The 15,399-nt window shown below is 37.9% G+C and overlaps 1 protein-coding gene across 7 annotated transcripts in view; it reads right to left on the bottom strand.

Moving 5' to 3' along the window:
* The window catches only part of PCCA (propionyl-CoA carboxylase subunit alpha), a 534,561-nt gene that overhangs the window by 93,766 nt on the left and 425,396 nt on the right, over window positions 1–15,399 (bottom strand). For all 7 annotated transcript variants that reach the window (XM_049867227.1, XM_049867229.1, XM_049867228.1 and 4 more), the window contains one exon: window positions 12,730–12,828. In XM_049867227.1, coding sequence (XP_049723184.1) covers window positions 12,730–12,828 — 99 coding nt within the window. The remainder of the gene's footprint in view (window positions 1–12,729; window positions 12,829–15,399) is intronic.

Below are 15,399 nucleotides of genomic sequence, written 5' to 3'. Positions count from 1 at the left end.
TTAAACACTATGCTCATCAAAATCCAACACCTCTACAACAAAGGGACAAATAATCCAATTAAAAAGGTGCAAAGGATACAAACAGACACGTCATCAAAGAAAACATTCAGGCAGCTAACAGACACATGAGGAAATGCTCCTCATCACTACCCATTACAGAAATGCAAATAAAACTATAATGAGATATTATCTCACCCCAACATTACTGGAGAAAATAAAAAAAAACCGAAAATAATAAGTGTTGGAGAAGCTGAACGGTGACTGTAACTGTTATACATTGCTGGTGGGAATGCAAAACACTTTAAACATTTTGGAAAATGATACAGTGTTTCCTTAAAAAGCTAGAAATAGAAGTACCATATCATCCAGCAATCCAACTCCTAGGAATATATCCTAGAGAAATAAGAGACATATGCACAGAAATACACATATGCACAACCATGTTCACTGCATCATTATTCATAATAGCTAAAAGATGGAAACAACCTAAGTGTCCATCAACAAATGAATGGATAAACAAACTATGGTACACACATACAGTGGAATACTATGCAACAATGAATGTGCGAAACATCTCACAACGTGGCTGAATCTTGAGGGCATTATGCTGAGGAAATAAGTCAGTCACACAAGGACAGATACTGTACGAGATCACCATTATAAAAACTCACGCAAAGGTTTATGCACAAAAAGAAATTATCTTTGATGGTTACAAGGGGGGGGGTGGAAAAGGAAAAACACTAACTTTAGATAAGTGGTAACTTTGGGTGAAGGGTAAGACAGTACACAATGCTAGGGAAGTCGATACAACTTGACCAAGGCAAAGTCATAGAAGCTTAATAGACACATCCAAACTCCCTGAAAGATCAAGTTACTGGGCTGAAGGCTGGGGACCATGGTCTCAGGGGACATCTAGCTCAATTGGCATAACATAGTTCATAAAGAAAACGTTCTACGTCCTACTTTGGTGAATAGCATCTGGGGTCTTATAAGCTTATGAGTAGCCATCTAAGATATTTCTCTAGTCTTATCCTGTCTGGAGCAAGAGAGAATGAAGAAAACCAAAGACACAAGGGAAAGAATAGTCCAAAGGACTAACGGACCACAACTACCACAGCTTCTACCAGACTGAGTCCAGCACAACTAGATGGTGCCTGGCTACCACCATCGATTGCTCTGACAGGAACCACAATACAGGGTCCTGGGCAGAAATGGAAAAAAAAAAAGGTAGAACAAAATTCTAACTCATAAAAAAAAGTCCAGACTTATTGGCCTGACATGAACTGGAGAAACCCAGACAGTACGGCCCCCAGACACCCATTTAACTCAGTACTGAAGTCACTCCTGAAGTTCACTCTTCAGCCAAAGATTAGACAAGCCCATAAAATGAACAACAGTAACACATGGTTCAACCATGTACATGAGACTAAATGGGCACACCAGCCCAGGGGCAAGGACAAGAAGGCAGGAGAGAACAGAAAAGTTGGATGAATGGAAATGAGGAACCCAAGGTTGAGAAGGGGAGAGTGTTGACATGTCATGGGGTTGGCAAACAATGTCACAAAACAACATGTGTATTAACTGTTTAATGGGAAACTAATTTGCTCTCTAAACTTCACTCTAAACTTCACCTAAAGCACAATTAAAAAAAAAAAAAAGAAAACTATGTTAAGTTTTTATCATGAACCTTTCTCAAACCCAGCCTCCTTTTTTTACACTGCCAGCACCCCAGTTTAAGATCCATTACATCAGGAGTGAAGTTACATGACTGTCTTTCTAAATGAACTCCTTCCCCACTTTCACCATCAACCCCTTAACCCATCCTACATTATGAAGGCATTTTGATGTAGATTACTTTCTTCTGCGAAAAGTATCAATGGTTTTTCCATTGCTTATTTAAAAGCACAGGCTCTTTAACTTCCCATTTGCAATCTGATTCTTCCAACATAGTTTTCTACATTTGCCTCTCATTCCTTCCCTATGGGAACGTTTCCCAATCAACGTCCCACTTCAAGAACATGCTTTTCTAAGGGTGGCTCAAGTATCATCTCACACACACGCATGCACACACCCTCCCTTTTTCAGTGGCTAAGGATTACCTAGGAATTTATAAGTGAAAAATGGGAGGGAATGATTGGCAGAGAGCACCTGGAAGCAAATACAGTTACCAGAGTTTCACATTAAGGGAAAAGACATCTTTTTGTTTACAATTAATTAAGAACCATTTTAGAGAAACAGTAAGCCTTTGAAAGAATTTGGGAGTTGTGAAGGAGAGAGGGTGGCAAGATTCTTCTTTAGTTACCATCAAGTTGATTCCAACTCATGGCAACCCCATGTGTGCTGAGGAAAACTGCTTCGTAGGATTTCCAAGGCTGTGACCTTTAGGAAGCTGATCATTAGGCCTGCCTTCTGAGGTGCCTCTGGGTAGGTCCAAACCACCAACCTTTCCACTAGTAGTCAAGTGCTTAACCGAGCTGGAAAGGGTAGGGGGTGGAAAGCTAGGAAAATGGAAGGAAAATGTGGCCATTTATTAAATAATGCTGGCACAATTGGTTATCTTTTTTTTTAATTTTTGTTGTGCTTTAAGTCAAAGTTTACATATCATGTCAGTCTCTCATACAAAAATTTATATACACCCTGCTATACACTCCTAATTGTTCTCTCTGTAATGAGACAGCACACTCCTTCCCTCCACTCTCTCTCCTCGTGTCCATTCGGCCAGCTTCTGGACCCCTCTGCCCTCTCATCTCCCCTCCCAACAGGAGATGCCAACATAGTCTCATGTGTCTACTTGATCCAAGAAGCTTGTTCTTCACCAGTATCATTTTCCATCCCATAGTCCAGTCCAATCCATGTCTGAAGAGCTGGCTTTGGGAATGGTTCCTGTCTTGAGCTAACAGAAGGTCTGGGGACCATGACTTCTGGGGTCCTTCTAATCTCAGTCTGACCCTTAAGTCTGGTCTTTTTATGAGAATTTGGGGTCTGCATTCCACTGCTCTCCTGCTCCCTCAGGGGTTCTCTGTTGTGTTCCCTGTCAGGGCAGTCATTGGTTGTGGTTGGGCACCATCTAGTTTTTCTGGTCTCAGGTTGATGTAGTCTCTGGTTTATGTGGTCCCTTCTGTCTGTTGGGCTCATAATTACCTTGTGTCTTTGGTGTTCTTCATACATCCTTGCTCCCAGTGGATTGTGGCCAATTGTTGCATCTTAGATGGCTGCTTGCTAGCATTTAAGACCCCAGATGGCACTCTCCAAAGGGGGATGCAGAATGTTTTGTTAATAGATTGTATTATGCCAATTAACTTAGATGTCCCCTGAAACCATGGTCCCCAAACCCCTGCCCCTGCTACATGGGCCTTTGAATTTGAAGTTTTCAATTTAGGAAACTTCTTTGCTTTTGGTTTAGTCCAGTTGTGTTGACCTTTGTGTGTTATCTTTCCCTTCACCTAAAATAAAACTTATCTACTATCTAATTAGTGAAAACCCCTCTCACTCCCTCCCTCCCTCCCCCTTCTCATAGCCATCAAAGAATTATTTTCTTCTGTTTAAACTATTTCTCCAGTTCTTATAATAGTGGTCTTATACAATATTTGTCCTTTTGCAACTGACTAATTTCACTCAGCATAATGCCTTCCAGATTCCTCCATGTTATGAAATGATTCATAGGCTCATTATTACTCTTTATCAATGTGTAGTATTCCATTGAGTGAATATACCATAATTTATTTATCCATTCATCCACTGATGGGCACCTTGGTTGCTTCCATCTTTTTGCTATTGTAAACAGTGCTGCAACAAACATGGGTGTGCATATACTTGTTTGTGTAAAGGCTCTTATTTCTAGAAGTGGGATTGCTGGATCGTATGGTAGTTCTCTTTCTAGTTTTTTAAGGAAATGCCAAATCGATTTCCAAAGTAGTTGTACCATTTTACATTTACACCAGCAGTGCATAAGTGTTCCAGTCTCTGTACAATCTCGCCAACATTTATTATTTTGTATTTTTTGGATTAATGCCAGCCTTGTTGGAGTGAGATGGAATCTCATTGTAGTTTTGATTTGCATTTCTCTAATGGCTAGTGATTGTGAGCATTTCCTCATGTATCCGTTAGCTACCTGAATGTCCTCATTAATGAAGTGCCTGTTCATATCTTTTGCCCATTTTTGAATTGGGTTGTCTTTTTGTAGTTGAGTTTTTGCTGCAGCATGTAGGTTTTCGAGATCAGATGCTGATCGGAAATGTCATAGCTAAAAACTTTTTCCCAGTCTGTAGTAATCTTTTTACTCTTTTGGTGAAGTTTTTGGATGAGCATAGGTGTTTGATTTTTAGGAGCTCCCAGTTATCTGGTTTCTCTTGTGCATTGTTAGTAACATTTTGTATACTGTTTATGCCATGTATTAGGGATCCTAATGTTGTCCCTATTTTTTCTTCCATGATCTTTATTGTTTTAGATTTTATATTTAGGTCTTTGATCCATTTTGAGATAGTTTCTGTGCATGGTATGAGGGATGGGTCTTGTTTCATTTTTTTGCAGTTGGATATCCAGTTATGCCAGCACGATTTGTTAAAAAGACTGTCTTTTCCCCATTTAACAGACTTTGGGCCTTTGTCAAATATCAGCTGCTCACATGGGTATGGATTTATGTCTGGATTCTCAATTCTGTTCCATTGGTCTATGTATCTGTTGTTGTACCCACACCAGGCTGTTATGACTACTGTGGCAGTATAATAGGTTCTAAAATCAGGAGGAGTGAGGCCTCCCACTTTGTTCTTCTTTTTCAGTAATGCTTTACTTATCCAGGGCCTCTTTCCCTTCCATATGAAGTTGGTGATTTGTGGTTATCCATTTTTTTAAAAAAAGAAATTGGATCTCTACCTCATGCCATACACAAAAATCAACCCCAGGTGGATTAAAGATTTAAATGTGAAAAGCACACCTTAAAAAGTTTAGAAGAAACTTCACACCCACTAGGATGGCTAGAATCAAAAAGTCAGATAAAAAGCGTTGGCAATAATGTAGAAAAGTTGGAACAGAACTCTCAGACACTGCTGGTGCAAATGCAAACTGGCCCAGCCACTTTGGAAAACAGTGTGACAGTTCCTCAAATGGTTAAATGCAGCACTACCATATGACGTAGCAATTCCACCCCAAGAAGAACGGAAACAGAGGTTCACACAGACACCTGTTCATGAATGTTCAAAGCAGCATTATTTACAATAGCCAAAAAGTGGAAACAGCACAAATGTTTATTAATGGACGAATGGATAAACAAAATGTGGTATATACATATAATGGAATATTATTTCGTTGTAAAAAGGAATGAAGTACTCATACATGCTACAACATGGATGAACCATGAAAACATTATGCTGACAGAAGTCAGTCACAAAAGATCATATACTATATGATTCCACTCATATGAATACGGAATAAGGAAATAAGGAAAGGAATAAGAATAAGTAAATCTATAATGATAGAAAATAGGTTAATGGTTGCATAGGGGCAGGGGCTTACTGGTATGGTAGCTAAAAGGTATGGGGTTTCTGAAGGGAAGAAAAATGTTCTAAAACAGACCGTGGTGATGGTTACACATATCTGTGCATATATAAAGAAAACGTTAAATTGTACACTTTAAATGGGTGAATTGTATGGCATGTGAATTATATCTCAATAAAGATGTTGAAAATGAAATTGAGGATTAAAATTGGTTTTTAGGTTTAGAAGAAAATATAGACAAGTATCTTTCTGAGCAGGAGGTCTGGTGGAGCAGTGGTTAAGTTGAAAGGTCAGCAGTTCAAACCTATGAGCTGCTCTGCAGAAGACAGATGTGGCAGAAACCCTGGGAGGCAGTTCTATTGTGTCCTACATGGTTGCTACGAGTTGGAATCAACTTGACAGCAGTAGGTTTGGTTTTGGGTTTTATCTTTATGAGCTTGGGAATAAAAAGAGATCGTTTAAACAAATTCTAAATACCCAAACCATAAAGGAAAAGGTCAAAAACTCTGTCATTAAATCCATGACTGAAAACTTCACTTGGATAACCTGAAATGGTAAACAGACAAGCTTCAAACCAGAAAAAGTTATTTGTAACACATGTAACTAACAGAAGATCAGGGTCACATGAAGAACTACGAATCAATGAGAAAAACAATCTAATAGAAAAATGGACAAAAGACATGAATAGATACTTTGCAGAAGAGAGAACAGTATGGTCAATACATATACATTTAAAATATTATCATTAATAATCAGGGAAATGCATATTAAAACCACAAGGAAATACCATTTCAACCCACCTGCCCAGAAAAAATTAAGTAGTCTGGGAATATCAAGTGTTGTCTACGAATGAAGCAAAACTGTTAAGGGCAGATTCCCGGGTTCAAATTCTGGCTCTTCCAATTACTAGAAGAATGCCATGGGGATGCGATTTAGCCTCTATAAGCCTCAGTTTCCCTAATGGAAAAATGAGGAATAACACCAGTACATGCCTTACTGGATTGTTGTGAGAATTAAATAAATTAATACATGTCTCTGGCATAGTAAGTACGCAATAAGACTGGCTTGTTATTCATATTATTAGTATCATCGTCATTATCATCACTGTTAATGGACACGTAAATTGGTACAGCCACATAAGGAAAACCATTTCCATTACTGTGTAGCATTGAAGGTGCCTAGTCCCTTCAACCCAGCCACTCCACTCCCACACATACGCCCAAGAGAAATTCTTGCTTTAAGAGGAAGCATGTAGCAGAAGAATGTTCACAGAAGCACTGCTTGTGAGAGTAAAATAATGAAAACAATACAAATGTCTACTTAGGAAGAATAAATAAATTGTGGCATATTAATATGATGTAATAAAATATACATGGGAATAAACTAAAGCTGCGTGCATCAACGTGGATGAATCTCAGAAACATAACATTGGAGGGGCAACTCACAGAAGGATATATAGAGGATGGTATCAATTTATATAAAGTTCAAAAATGTGAGGAGGAGTGCGCATGCTTATGGAGTATTGAGTTTCAGTTTACGGTGACAGACAAATTGCATTGATTAAGGGAAGGGTTGCACAGCCGATTATTGTAATTGCTGTCAGTAAGTTGTACACCTGCAAATAGTTGAAATAGCAGAAGCTGTGTGATAGATATACTGACAATGACAGAAAAAAAAAGGGTAGCTGCCGAGATGGCTTACGTACAACCATGGGATTTGGTTCCTTGATTCAGAAGTTTAGGGTAATGGTTTCATGGGACATCCCAGTTAACTGGCCTAATAACATGTTTAGTGCTTTTGTTCTACCTCCTAGTTTGTTGCGTAGTGCCTGGGGTCTTAAAAGCTTATAAGCAACTCTCCAAGGTACAATTGGTTTCTATTCGCCTGGAGCACCAGAGGAAGAAGGAGAGGCAGGAATAGGAGGAGGAAATGGAATGTATGGCTAATTGCCTCCATGAACAACTGCCTCCTTTGCCCTGAGACCAGACCATCTGGATGGTGCTTGGCTACCATTACTGATCTTTTTGATCAAAGATTTCACAGAAGGATACTGACTAGAACGGGGAAAACGCAGTAAAGGATTTCAAATTCTCATGGAATCCAGACCTTCCGGAGCCATGGAGGCTGAATGGACCCCTTAAACTACTGCCCTGAGATGTTTTAAGCCTTAAACCAAAAATATCTCCTGAAGTCTTCTTAAAACCAAGCAATAGTCTAGCTTAATTAGCAAAAAATGTCTGCCTCGAGCATTATGCTCTTTTAAGATCTATCTGTATGAAGTCAAATTGACAATAGCAACTCGAAAGATTAGACAGGAACCTTAGGGGGCAGTGAGTTTATGTTAATGGGGGGAGGGACTCAGTAAAGGAGGGTGCGAACAGTTACACAACTGGAAGAATGTAATCAACATCACTGAATTGTACACATAGAACTGTTGAATTGGTGTATGTTCTATTGTCTATGTTCTCGACAACACAAAAATAAATTATTTTTTAAAAAGTTAAACAATATACTGTTTATAGTTTTACTATATGTAAATATCCCCCAAAAAGGCAAAGGAATGATAAATAAAAAAATCAGGAAGGTGAGCAGGGAGGGAGAAGGATTTAATCAAGGATGATTTAATCAAGGAACAGCACAGAATATTGGTAATGTTTTTCTGTTTTTTTATCTAAATGATGAATAAACAGGTTTTTGTGTTATTCTTTAGCTTTTATATAGTTTATAAGTTTAAAGTTTAAATTTACACTCAAAATTCCAGGGGAGGGGGAGGAGAAACAGCAGTTATTACCGTAAAGTCAGTTGAAAAATACTGCAAGTAATATTCACTTCATAGTTCTCTAAATTTACCATGAACAACTGAAAAGACAAATACAAACAAAAAACACAAAATAGCATTTTTTTAAACTTGTAAAATTCTTTAACTATTTGCTTGGAGGTGCTGAGCTAAAACTCTGGAAGGAATGCTGCTCAGGAAGACAGCATAGAGAAACAAGGAGTTAGGGATAAACTTTTGAGATCTGCCTATGCTTAAGGGTAGGCAGAAGAAAAATCAACAAAGAACACTGTGAAGCAACCAGTATTCCTCCTGTTGTTCTTCCAAACTCTTCATCGCACAATGCTCCTCATCCCCACTGCTGCTAGTATAAGTCCAGGCAAAATGATTTTTCACCTCCATTACTCTACCAGCCTCCCAATTTGTCTCTCTGCCTCCAATCTCATTCTTCGTCAACCTACTTTCCACAACGCAACCAAAGAAAAGCTCTTTCTACACTACAATTCTGTTCACATCATCCCATCCCCATTTAAAACCTTTCCATGGATTTCCATTGTGGCACATTGGTTAAGTGTTCAGCAGCTCACCAACAGGTCAGCGGTTCAAATCCATCCGCTGCTCCTTGGAAACCTGATGGTGCAGTTCTATTCTATCCTATAGGGTCACTATGAGTTGCAACAGACTCAGGCAACAGGTTTGGTTCTTTTTTGGTAAGGTTAAAGTATAATTCATACTATATGATTAACAGGGCTTCAAACGATTTGGCTCTAGCTAATTCTCTGATCACAAAGGTTTAAAGCAGTGGTTCTCAAACTATGCCCACCCCCCCAGACGAGCAGCCGCAACATTACCTGGGAATGTGTGAGAAATGCAGACCTACCCAAGACCTGCTAAATCAGAGACTCTAGGGATGGATCTCAACAATTGGATGGATTCTTTCCAAATGATTTTAGTTTTTAAGAAGGCTTCCAGTTGATCCTAAATGAGACTAAACTTTGAGCATCACTTGTTTAAAACATGAATAAGAGCTGAATTATTTTTTGAAGAAGGCTGACAGGGAAAATTGAAAAGTACTATGGCATAGTAGTTAAAAGCACTGTCATAGATTGAATGATACCCCTCTTCCCCCAAAATGTGTGTATCAATTTACCTGGGCCATGATTTCCAGTATTGTGTGGTTGTCTTCCATTTTGTGATTGTAATTTTATGTTAAAGAGGATTAGGGTAGGATTGTAACACCCTTACCCAGGTCACATTCCTGATGCAATGTAAAGTGATGCTCAAAGTTTAGTCTGGAAGCCTCTCGAGTTGAAGAACTGAAGAAAGAATTCAAACCTTGAGTCGCAATATTGAAGAATTCTGTGGACGAAACACTGAACAACGCAAGAAGTATCAAAAGTAGATGCAAGGAATACAGAGTCACTGTACCAAAAAGATTTGGTCAATGTTCAACCTTTTCAGGCAGTAACATATGATCAAGAACTGAAGGTACTGAAGAAGTCCAAGCTGCACTGAAGGCATTAGCAAAAAGCAAGGCTCCAGGAATTGCCAGAATTCCAATTGAGATGTTTCAACAAATGGATGCAATGCTGGAAGAGCTCACTCGTCTTTGCCAAGAAATTTGGAAGACAGCTAGCTGGCCACCTGACTGGAAGAGATTCGTATTTGTGCCCATTCCGAAGAAAGGTGATCCAATAGAATGCAGAAATTATCAAACAAGATCATTAATACCACACACAAGTAAAATTATACTGAAGAGAATTCAAACATGGTTGTGGTAGTACATTGACAGGGAACTGCCAGAAATTTAAGCTGGATTCAAAAGAGGACATGGAACGAGGGATATCATTGCTGCTGTAAGATGGATCCTGGGTGAAAGCAGAGAATACCAGAAAGATGTTTACCTGTGTTTTATCGACTATGTAAAAGCATTCGACTGTGTAGATCATAACAAATTATGGATAACGTTGCAAAGAATGGGAATTCCAGAACACTTAATAGTGCTCACATAGAACCTGTACATAGAACAAGAGGCAGTCATTCAAAAAGACAAAGGGACACTGCACAGTTTAAAATCAGGAACGGTGTGCACCAGGGTTGTATACTTTCATCATACTTCCTCCATCTGTATGCTAAGTGAGTAATCCGAGAAACTGGACTATATGAAGAAGAACACAGCATAAAGATTGAAGGAAGACTCATCAAAAACCTTCATTATGCAGATGACACAACCTTGGTTGCTGAGAGTGAAAAGGATTTGGAGTACTTACTGATGAAGATCAAAGACCACAGCCTTCAGTATGGATTACACTTCAACATAAAGAAAAAAAAATTCTTACAACTGGACCAATAAGCAACATCATGGTAAATGGAAAAAGACTGAAGTTGTCAAGGATTTCATTTTACTTGGATCCACAATCAACACCCCTGGAAAGCAGAAGTCAAGAAATCAAGTGATGTATTGCATTGGGCAAATCTGCTGTGAAAAATCTCTTTCAAGTATTAAAAAGCAAAGACGTCATTTTGAGGACTAAGGCACATACGGCTCAAGCCATGGTATTTTCAGTCATCCCGTATGCATGTGAAAGCTGAACAATGACTAAGGAAGGCTGTAAGAAGAATTGATGCCTTTGAATTATGATACTGGCAAAGAATTTGAATATACTGTGGACTGCCAGAAGAACGAACAAGTCTGTCATGGGAGAAGTACAGCCAGAATGCTCCGCAGAAGAGAGGATGGCAAGACTTTGTCTCATGTACTTTGGATATGTTATCAGGAGTGACTAGTCCCTGGAGAAAGACATCATACTTGGTAGAGGGTCAGCGAAAAAGAAGAAAACCCTCAACAAGATGGATTGACACAGTGGGTGCAACAATGGACTCACATAGCAACAATCGTGAGGATGGCTCAGGACCAGGCAGTGTTTTGTTCTGTTGTACACAGGGTTACCATGAGTGGGAACTGACTTGACAGCACCTTACAACAACAATATACCTGTGTTAGGAAAAATACTTCTGAGGGTTATTCTAAATATGTATTCAGTATTGATTTCCCTATAAACTCTGCATATAAAAATGTTATCAAGACAACTATCTACACAGTCATTGAAAAGTATGCTAAAAATATCAGGATGCAAAAATTTACGTAATAGGACTTTGTTTAGTTTTTCGCTCCACTCACTACAGAGAGGTCATATTATGATGCCCAAATGAAAACCCATGAATGCCTGAACCACAGCAAATTCAGTGCAGAGTATGGTCTACTGAACATAAACAAGTGTAGAAAAGTCATATTTTTTAAGGTATAACAGTAAATGAACATGAGTGGTAGGAAATTATGCAGGGACTTTTAAGGGTCCCAAAGTGCTGTACCTCATAGTTTATATAGTTATGAAGACAGAAAACTTGAAATACAACAGGGACTAAGAATGTGAAACAAAACATGAGAAAAGATGTACTGCGGACAAGTCACAAAAACAATGTGAAAGTATGGGGCTCATGACTGAGAGTTCAAGGTCTCTTGGAACCACAGAGATAATATACCAGTTTAATCTGACCTGAAAATCAGGTCATTCATCAAATCTTTACTGGGGGATTCTAGAATCCTCCGCCCCACAGTTTCAAAAAGAGGTATACGAATTTGGTGAAGAGTGGTTTTTATCTGTGATTCTCTTGATTTCTCTAGGTTTTAAAAATCAGTACCTGTGTAGAATTAAGTAAAGAGATTTCAAAAACATTTTCATAAAAAAAGAAAGAAAAAGAAAAAAGAATGAGCAGTAATGCTATCGGGCTTTATGACTCTCATGTGCGTGTGACAGCCACATATTCAATTTCTTTTTTTTTGTTTTTTTGGTTTGTTTGTTTTTTCCTGGTACCCTAAATCTCAGCTATAAGGTAAGGTGAAGGAATTTGGCAGAATCTCTGGTCATAGCTTTCTACTTTAAAATGGAGGCCACTGATTATAAAGAACATTCTACTAACTCTGGATTTCAAAGCATCTCCTCAATGCGAGAAATTTTATATTGGGGGAAAATGGAAGGTTAACAAATCAAGATTACTGAATTTTTAAAAGGTTTCAATGTGTCAACCTGAACGACTCATGTTTTTGCTGATCTAAAACACTACACAAGTCCACAGAAAAGGAAAGGAGGGTGAGAAAGTAACTGAAAACCTTCAGTACCAAGGAAACTGCCCATCTTCTAAAATGTTCAGAAAAGCAAGCAGATGCCTTACTTAGAACTGTGTATTGTATATATATATATTTTTTATTATATAGTGTCCTTCATAGATTGCCTGAAAAAAAAGAAAAACTTAATTCCTCACATAGAAAAATGTTTCCAACTATACAAAGTATAAAATACAGCTCTTCCCCGCTAGGTCTGTAAATATTAACCACCTACGACCTGGTGAGGATTTTGAACTTTATGGAAGCCCGGTAAGTAAATCATCAAAACACTTACCTGTATAGTCCTCTGAGTGCCATCAACGTTGACAGACAGCAAGGGTGAAGCCAGGTTCCACGTACTGGTCACATTTAGTTTCGACCCATCAACTTCCACCTGTTGTGACACCAAATAAGACTGTTACCATAAAGAAAGACAGAAAACTGATCTCAAGTTCATTGCTGCATACAAAGCAGCAGCCATTTTAAACAGATGGCTCCCAAACAACCTGTCATGTTTACTGCTCCAGCCATGAAAGACAGGGTCCAACAACAGAGTCTTCTCAGCCATCTCTGGGGAGAGGTGAAGGACCTGTGAACAGCTGCCTCCGGGTACTGAGGTTTCAAGTCATTTTCAGTAAGTAACAAACAGCCTTCTAAGTCTAAACCTATCTGGACATGCTACATTTCCTGCAATTAGACAAGTAATGCATATAAATTTCAGTGACATTTTGCAACCCACACAACAGGACTTGCATATAATATCCTCTCCAAGGACCAAAGAAGAACTTTTTTGTGTTGATTTTAACGAAGGACTATGCATTGTTATCTTAATTAAACAGAAGCTTTAATTAGGCAAAATTCTTTGGTCTTGCATGTCCAAAGTCCATTCAAACCTTGCAAAGTTCTATTGATCATAAATGACTAATTTCATGAAGCCAACAATCATGGAGATGCCAAAAAAAAAAAAAAAAAAAAACCCAAAACCATATTCATTTAAAGCAGAGATATTCTTAAGAGAAATAATTTAACTTTCAAATAATATAAAAGTAATTGAAAGAAAAAAAAAGCTAATTTAACATAAAAAGTACTATTGATGATTTCTTCCTATTCACTCACTGATGAGTATTCCTTAACTCTTAAATATGAGAGGCAGGAAGAAATTACATTACTATTTGAAGTCTACAATAGATAGTCTAGCAAAAGAATAATTAAAAGTTTGTTCAAGTTGTTCAAAACAAATCTCTAGCAGAGCTAAGGTATAAAAAATGATCCCTAAAAATCTCCCCATCATTAAATTCTTATAAAAAGACATTCATTCATTAAAAGATATAGACTTATACTGCTTCGAAGTACATATGTATATGTGCATATGTTTGAATACATATTTATTTATGTGTATATATTTTCACCTGTAGTGAGACCAAAAAGTTTAGAAACAAAGATGGGTTATTGGCTATATAATAAATATCGGTAGGACATATATCATGAATTCACTTGTGTTTCTAGATCTCCTGATTCCCTATATATATATATATGGTAATTATTTAGTAATGAACCAGACCAGTTGCTGTTGTTGAGTTCTGACTCATGGCGACCCCGTATGTGTCAGAGCAGAACTCTGCTCCACAGGGTTTTCAATGGCTGGTTTTTCAGAAGCAGATCACCAGTCCTCCCTTCTGAGGCACCTCTGGGTGGACTTAAGCCCCCAAGCTTTCAGTTAGCAGCCAAGTGAGTTAACCTTTCGCATCACCCAGGAACTGCATTCAGTAATCAGGAAGAAAGAACACTGCCTTTGGAGTCACACTGACTTGGACCTCACCTGACTTTGTGGATTACTAAATTAAGGTTATTTACTAAGCCAGAGTGATTTAACCTCTCTGAGTTTCAGTGTTCAAACTATAATACAGTTAAAAAACATCTATCTAATAGCTTGCTATAACGATTAAATAAGTTAACATATGAACATCTCTACCGATATTCTTGTCATGATAGGTCTTACACAGTTTTCTTCTTTCTTCCTTCCTCTAATGATTTTATTACCCTTCACAGTTTTAAAGTAAGTTCAAAGAGTCATACTACCTCATAAATTATTTAGTATTAACACATTGTACAGTAAAGACCTAAGCAGCAGAAGGGCTATAGTTGTGATTAAAGCAGAACTAACATACTTTTTACATACTTTAAAATTTTCCTATTTAACTGTCCCAAATTAAATATTCCCTTATGTAATGAAACATTTCCTAGAGAAGCTCTCAATGTTAGCTTTGAAATTGAGCAAAGTGAGGCGTGAAATTGCTTCTAAATTTAAAAGGTTATGAAAGCTCAATGATCAACTTATTAAAAATTTATTAAAAGAAGAAAGTTAGAGCCTATAAAGATTTTTGAATGATAATAATTTAAAATTTGTACTGGACATTAATTTCAAATCAACAGAAATGACAGAATGATCCTGCAGTAGCCATCTATACTGCATATGAGGAGGAACTGAGAAAAGAGCCCAGTCTACTGAAATAGTATTAGAGAAGGAGCCAATTTACTATGACTGGAGATAATTCAATTCCATTAACTAGGTTGATGTAAATGCATTTGCTTCCTCTACCTCTCCTCAGTATGGAGTTTCTATTTCTAGTTGACTAATCTAATTGTACTGTCTTTTCCAGAGGCTGCTCTAAGTTCTTTTGGGAGGAATTAAAAAATGAATAAATTAAAAAAAAAATCAAGCTTTCCATTTAAAAATGGCAGTGGAATCATGCAAAATAATAAGAACCATAGTGAGCTATCACTTCACAATCACTAGGACGTCTATAATCGAAAAGACAGGTAGGAACAGACACTGGCCAGGATGTGGAGAATTGTGAACTTTCACACATTGTGGGCAAAAATGGAAAATGGTGCAGCCTCTTTGGAAAACAGTATGGCAGTTCCTCAAAGGATGAAACATAGAGTTACCATATTATCTAGTAAT

The sequence above is a fragment of the Elephas maximus genome, chromosome 23, assembly GCF_024166365.1.
Source record: "Elephas maximus indicus isolate mEleMax1 chromosome 23, mEleMax1 primary haplotype, whole genome shotgun sequence".
Lineage (NCBI taxonomy): Eukaryota > Metazoa > Chordata > Mammalia > Proboscidea > Elephantidae > Elephas > Elephas maximus.
Note: the sequence above shows the minus strand (reverse complement) of the source record. Positions and strands in the feature narration are given on the sequence as shown.